This window comes from Myotis brandtii, unplaced genomic scaffold, assembly GCF_000412655.1.
Source record: "Myotis brandtii unplaced genomic scaffold, ASM41265v1 scaffold2587, whole genome shotgun sequence".
Lineage (NCBI taxonomy): Eukaryota > Metazoa > Chordata > Mammalia > Chiroptera > Vespertilionidae > Myotis > Myotis brandtii.
This window is the reverse complement of record NW_005359828.1, coordinates 17,625-24,607: the sequence shown is the minus strand read 5'-3', so window position 1 is coordinate 24,607 and position 6,983 is coordinate 17,625. Positions and strand designations below refer to the sequence as shown.

Genomic DNA, 6,983 nt, shown 5'->3' with positions numbered 1-6,983 from the left:
TGGACGTTCAGATGCTATGGCTATTTTGAGAAGCATCCCCAGGAGTTGTCTGACCCTAGTGACCCCCTGCATCTACTGGTCTCAGGTGAGGGGCCCCTGATCCCATCCTCTTTGAGCACAGGCAGCTCAGGGTCCTGTCTCCATGAGACATCTGAGGTTGGATGAGAGTGAGGGGTCTGAGTGTTGGTCACCCAGCAGAGATCTGCCCTCAGAGATGCTCTCACTTTTGCTGAATCCTCCCCATGAACTGGGTTGGGAAGTCGTTAAGTGGGCGGGGGGAGTGTCTTCGGGGTCACAGAGCAGACGTAGGAGAAGCGATAGAGTGATTTGGAGACTCCAGAATGAGCGCCAACCTCACCCCTTTCTATCCTCATTTCCAGGACCCTCTGGAGGCCCCAGCCCCCCACCCACAGGGCCCACCTCCACAGCTGGTGAGTCCCAGGGAGCTCTGCTCAGAGGGAGCAAGTCCTGAGAGTCTGTCAGGGGATTGAGTGACCCAGATCCTCAAGGACGGGATTGTGTCCCAGGGGTGTTGGGAGTCCCAGAGTCTGAGGCTGGTGATGGGTGGGGTGGTCATGGCAGAGGGAGGTGTGGGGGCACAGGCTGGGGAGGGGGAGCTGAGCTCTAGTGGGAGAAGGCAGCCCCGATGCCTCACCTGTCATCCTCATCCCCAAGAGGCTCTGAGTCAGGCCCACAGAGGGGTAGGTGAGTCTGTGGGGAGGTGGTGGGTTCCCCCATGGGGACAGGGGCTGAACCATGGGGGTTAAGGGGTTCAGGCCCAGCTGCATTTGCTGACTTGGACACCGCTTCCCCTGTCGGGCTTCAGTCTTATCCCCAGGAGGCTCTAAGTTGGGCCCACAGAGGGGTAAGTGAGAGTCTGTGGGGAGGTGGTGGGTTCCCCCATGGGGACAGGGGCTGAACCATGGGGGGTTAAGGGGTTCAGGCCCCTCTGGATTTGGTGATTTGGACACCCCTTCCCCCATCTGGGCTTCAGTGTCTCTAAATGAAAAGGAGAGAATCCTTGTCCAGAGCTTAGATTTCCTGACAGTTCTGGTCCTGACCTCCTGGGAGAGGGGCCTCACAGGGAAGCCCCTAGGACGTGATGGTATGGGGCCTGTCCCCTCTGTCTCAGTGATGGTGACACTGTACAGGGAGGGACAGGCAGGAGGAGGGTCCGGGCCCCCAGTCCTAGCCCTCAGCTCAGGCTCAGCTCAGAGGGGGGAACAGGGTGGATCAGCCCTGGCTCAGCTCCTGGCTCTGCTGCTCCTGCTGTGGGGCTGGGCGGTCCCTTCTCTCCTCTGAGTGTCGGGGTCCTGTCTGCTCATCCCTGGTCCCATCCTGCTCACAGGCTGCTGGGAGATGAGGTGACATTAGGGCCTCACAGAGCTCAGGAAGGCAGAGCCCCCAGTCCAGCTCCACCTTCCCATGGGGCATTTGGGCCCTGTGGGTGGGGATGGACCCGGGAGAGACTCAGAGTCCACACCACACCCTGTCCATCCCTGTCCCTGCTGTGCTGGGGGTGGGTAATGAGGAAGGACCCTCAGCTCCAGGGGAGACGTGGACAGGCACCTGCAGAGGAGTAGCCCAGAGCAGGAAGCTGGTGTCCCCCTGGGGGGCAGCGTGAGGACAGCACATGGAACCCACAGTCCTGGGTTCCAGTCCCGGTCCTGCCCAGTCCAGGCTGGGTGACCTGGGTCAGGTGATTAACACTGTCCCTGCTGTGCTGGGGGTGGGTAATGAGGAAGGATCCTCAGCTCCAGAGGAGACGTGGACAGGCCCCTGCAGAGGATGAGCCCAGAGCAGTAAGCTGGTGTCCCCCTGGAGGGCAGCGTGAGGACAGCACAGGGAACCCACAGTCCTGGGTTCCAGTCCCGGTTCTGCCCAGTCCAGGCTGGGGGACCTGGGGCAGGTGATTAACCTCTCTGAGCCTCAGTGAAGTGGGTGGTGGGGTCAGCATCCCTGGTGCATGAGGTGAGAGGAGATGAGTGACAGACCCCAGCAGGAGCCTCACACACAGTAGGTGCTCATGAAATGGCATCACTGACTCATTCATGACGTCATGAGGGGGAGACAGGCTGCCAGGTCTTTCAGGTCTGATTCCTTTCCTGGAGTTGTCCCCAAACCCTCCATCTGGGCTGACCCAGGCTCCATCGTCACCAAGGGGAGCCCCGTGACCATCTGGTGTCTGGGGTCTCTGCAGGCTAATGTCTACCTTCTGTATAAAGAGAGGGGCTCTGACCCCTTGGATACCAGGATCCCACACGACTCCAGCAACAAGGCCAGTTTCCTCACTGAAGCTCGGAACTCACCCCACGTAGGACTGTACCAGTGTGCATATTACACCACTGGTGACATAGGTTGCTGGCGTGACAGCTCCGTGAAAGGCAGGGCCAACATCCAAGTGACCAGCACCTGTGTGTCTGTCTGTCCATCCTGCTGGCCCCACAGTCTCCTTCCTCTGCTCAGCTGAGGCCACAGGGAGAAGATGCCCTTTGCCCCACCCTCAAGGCCCTGCTCTGCCTCAGTGAGAAGGGAGGAGGGGGAGGGGAACCCTGGTCTGTCAGGACCCAGGACTCAGGAGGCTCATGGGGAGGAGGGTGCTGCTCAGGGTTCAGGGCAAATCTCTCACAGGGACTCTCTTCCAGGGCTGAGTGTGGGCCTCAGGACCCCAGTGCAGGCAGGTGAGTCTCCCCAGGTTCCCAGGTCCTGCTGTTCTCAGGGGACATGGGCCACCCCCCAGGCAATAGGGGAAGGGGTGCAGATCTGTCTGACAGATGGGGGACATCTGGGACTGTGACCTGGGGACCAGGGGTGGGAATGTCCTATGACCCAGCCTCTGATTCTTTCCAGAGATCCCCAAGCCGTCCCAGGTCCCGCTGTTCTCAGGGGACATGGGCCACCCCCCAGGCAATAGGGGAAGGGGCGCAGATCTGTCTGACAGATGGGGGGCATCTGGGACTGTGACCTGTGGACCAGGGGTGGAAATGTCCTGTGACCCAGCCTCTGATTCTTTCCAGAGACCCTCCCCAAGCCCACCATCTGGGCTGAGCCAGGCCCTGTGATCCCCAGCGGGAGCCCCATGACCATCTGCTGTCAAGGAACACGAAAGGCTAAGGAGTACCTAATTTATAAAGAGGGAAGCCCAGCACCATGGAAAGAACAGAAGTCACTGAAGCCTGGGGACAAGGCCAAGTTCTCCATCACACGCATGACAGAGCGTGATGCAGGGAGATATCGCTGTTACTACCTCAGCCCCACTGGCTGGTCAGGGCACAGTGACCCCCTGGAGCTGGTGGTGACAGGTGAGAGGACACTCAGGGGTCCCAGCCTCAGGCTCTGCCCTCAGGAAGGCGGTCTGCTCTCAGGGTGTCTCCCTCTCACAGCCCAGCCCTGGGGGACATGAGGGAGGTGTGAGCCCAATTTAACATGCTGCCTCCTCCTCTCCTAGGATCCTCCAGCAAACCCAGCCTCTCAGCCCTGCCCAGCCCTGTCGTGTCCTCAGGAGGGAACGTGACCCTCCAGTGTGGCTCAGGGCAGGGATTTGACAGGTTCATTCTGACTAAGGAAGGAGATCACAGGCTCTCCTGGGCCCTGGAATCACAGCCACAGCCCAGTGGTCAGTACCAGGCCCTGTTCCGTGTGGGCCCTGTGACCCGCAGCCACAGGGGGACATTCAGATGCTACGGCTGTTACAGGAACAGGCTCCAGGTGTGGTCACACCCCAGCGATGCCCTGGAGCTCCTGGTCTCAGGTGAGGGCCCCTCACTCTGTCTTTCTGCTTGTCAGCTCAGGGTCCAGTCCTCAGAACAATCATGGGCTGAAAGGGGAGTGAGGTAGCTGTAGAGATGGTCACTTAGAAAGTATTTTTCCCTTAGCACAGCCTTATTCCTGTTCACCCCTCTCCCTCCTCTGTTGCCAGAAGGTGTCTCAGGTGGACAGTGGGAGGGTCTTAGTGTGGGAACCCCAGGCAGATGCAGAAGTCCGAGTGAGGTGGGAACTCCAGGGTCAGCCCCAGCCTCCCACCTCTCCTGTTCTCCTTCCCAGGACCCTCTGGGACCCCAGCTCTGCACACATAGTGTCCTCTTTGCTCAGATGGAGACAGACCACCCCAGGATGTCTGAGTCTCTCAGAAGATCTAATGACCCCCCATAGACCTAAGGACAGGCTTGTGTCCCACGGGGACTGGGAGTCAGGGAGAGATATCAGGGGAAGCAGAGGCCTCCAGGTTCTCCCTGGATTCACCTCTCCCCGCCTCACATGGAGTCAGGCCTTAGAGAGGGAAGTGAGGCAGGTGGCAAGTGGGGAGGTCATGGCTGAGGGAGTTGTTGGGGCTCAGGCTGGGGGAGGGGGAGTCAGGCTCAAGTGGGGAGAGGGCAGACCCTGCCCCTTGCCTTTCATCTTGATCCCAGAAAGCTCTGAGCAATGGTCCCTCCTTCCCCTCCCCCGACCCAGGGAGTCGGGCCCACAGAGGGGAATTGCGAGTCTCTGTGGGGAGGTGGTGGGTACCTCCCTGTAGGGAACAAGGGCTGAGTCATGAGACTGTTCTGGAACCTCTGAAGTCTCTCACTTGGACACGCCCTTCCCCTGTCTGGTCCTCAGTGTCTCCAACTATAAAAGGAGAGAATCCTTGTCCAGAGCTTAGATTTCCTGTCAGTTCTGGCCTTGATCTCCTGGGAGAAGGGCCTCACAGGGAAGCCCCCAGGACGTGATGTTATGGGGCCTGTCCCCTCTGTCTCAGTGACGGTGACACTGTACAGCGAGGGACAGGCAGGGCAAGGGTCCGGGCACCCAGTCCTACCCCTGAGCTCAGGCTCAGCTCAGAGGAGGGAACAGGGTGGAACAGCCCTGGTTCAGCTCCTGGCTCTGCTGCTCCTGCTGTGGGGCTGGGCGGTCCCTTCTCTCCTCTGATTGTCGGGTTCCCTTCTGCTCATCCCTGGTCCCATCCTGCTCACAGGCTGCTGGGAGATGAGGTGACATAAGGGCCTCACAGAGCTCAGGAAGGCAGAGCCCCCAGCCCAGCCCGACCTTCCCGAGGGGCCTGCAGGTTGGAGATGGACCCGGGAGAGACTCAGAGTTTATGCCACACCCTTCCCCTCCTTTCCCTGCTGTGCTGGGGGCCGGTACTGAGGAAGGACCCTCAGCTCCAGATGATACGTGGACAGGCCCCTGCAGAGGAGGAGCCCAGAGCACGAAGCTGGTGTCTCCCTGGGGGGGGGCAGTGTGAGGACTGCACTGGGAACCCACAGTCCTGCGTTCTAGTCCCGGCCCTGCCCATCCAGGCTGGGTGACCTGGGGCATGTGGTTAATCTCTCTGAGCCTCAGTGAAGTGGGTGGTGGGGTCAGCATCCCTGGTGCATGAGGTGAGAGGAGATGAGTGACAGACCCCAGCAGGAGCCTCACACACAGTAGGTGCTCATGAAATGGCATCACTGGCTCATTCATGATGTCATAAGGGCGAGACAAGCTGCCAGGTCTTTCAGGTCTGATTCCTTTCCTGGAATCATCCCCAACCTCTCCATCTAGGCTGACTCAGGACCCATCATCACTAAGGGGAGCCCCTTAACCAGCTGGTGTCAGGGGTCTCTGCAGGCTAGTGCCTACGTTCTATATGAAGAGAGGGGCTCTGAGCCCTGGGATATGAGGATCCCACAGGACTCAAGCAACAAGGCCAGTTTCCTCACCAAGAGGGCAGAGAGGAGCTGGGAGGGGTCACAGACAGTGTCTCTGGAGAAGGACAAGGTCCCTCAGCTCAGGGTCAAGGGCATGAGGGGAGGGGTGGCTCTTTATACATCACAACCTTCCTCTCCACAGGAATGTACACGAAACCCTCCCTTTCAGCCCAGCCGGGACCCTCAGTGCCCTGGGGAGCGACCGTGACCTTGCAGTGTGTGTCTGAGATCTGGTTGGACACCTTCCACCTGCACAGGGAGGGGTCACTGGACCCTCCCCAGCACCTCAGTCTGCAGGACACCTTTGCACCCTCTCAGGCCAACTTCACCCTCAATTCTGTGAGCTCAGGCCACCAGGGGACCTACAGGTGCTATGGCTCACACAGCACCTCCCCCTACCTGCTGTCACAGCCCAGTGACCCCCTGGAGCTGCTGGTCTCAGGTGAGGAGCCTGACCCCGTCCTTTCTGTGCTCAGTCAGCTCAGGGCCCTGTTCCTAGGAGTGTGGGTGACAGTAATAAACAAGGAGGTGGAGGAGGTTCCACAGAGCAGAGTCCAGCCCAGGAGAGAGTAGAGACAGACAGGACCTCCCACTCCTGAACCCATTTGTGATCCTCAGCATAGATGAAGGGTATGGAAGGCGAGTAAGATGTGAGTGAAATGAACAGGAATATGATTAGACTGAGCAGAGAACACAGACCCCCCACCACTCACCTCCTGACGTCTTCATCTCAGAATCTGGGTCCCTGTAGTCCCAGCCCCGAAATACTCCCCTATAGAGAAGCATCCTGCCTGTGGGCACCACACTGCACGGCCCCCTGTGCTCACCTGGAGGCCTCCAGGCCCTCAGTGCTCACCTGAGAACAAGGAGGGACCCTGCAGGGCTCATGGGGACCTGGGGCCTCCTGCCCGGACTCCGTGCATTCCCCTCTGCTCAGTGTCTCTGTGCACACGGGTCTATTATGGCTCTTTTTAGAGAACCTTCAGGCAACACTTCAGTCTATAAGCTCACAATTTAACTTATATTATGTGGAGTCCAGATAGAAATATAAATTTCCTATTCCTCTTTTCAATGGGAGTAGATTAAATTCACACATTTTTATGAAGAATAACTTCTCATTTATATAAAGTCTTCTTATCACACACATTTGAAAATGAGCTTTATGCATGAACCTTAGAAGCATGCTACCTATTTGTAAAATTGAGTCAATGCACAGCCCACTTAGAGAATTGCACACCTAATATTGTAATTTGTGAGTAAGCGGTGTGATTCCTGTAGATTTTCTAAATGGTAGTAAGTGCACATAGGAAAGCT

General features: G+C 58.3%; 1 protein-coding gene across 1 annotated transcript in view; it reads left to right on the top strand.

The window, feature by feature from the left end:
• LOC102244423 (leukocyte immunoglobulin-like receptor subfamily A member 5) overlaps window positions 1–6,111 on the top strand; it is a gene marked incomplete at its 3' end in the record, with an annotated part of 6,874 nt that extends 763 nt beyond the window's left edge. Inside the window, exons 2-8 of the mRNA XM_014541047.1 lie at window positions 381–431; window positions 2,201–2,314; window positions 2,374–2,524; window positions 2,646–2,681; window positions 3,018–3,302; window positions 3,449–3,751; window positions 5,812–6,111. Of these exons, the coding sequence (XP_014396533.1) occupies window positions 381–431; window positions 2,201–2,314; window positions 2,374–2,524; window positions 2,646–2,681; window positions 3,018–3,302; window positions 3,449–3,751; window positions 5,812–6,111 (1,240 nt within the window). The remainder of the gene's footprint in view (window positions 1–380; window positions 432–2,200; window positions 2,315–2,373; window positions 2,525–2,645; window positions 2,682–3,017; window positions 3,303–3,448; window positions 3,752–5,811) is intronic.
• Window positions 6,112–6,983: the final 872 nt, after the last annotated feature.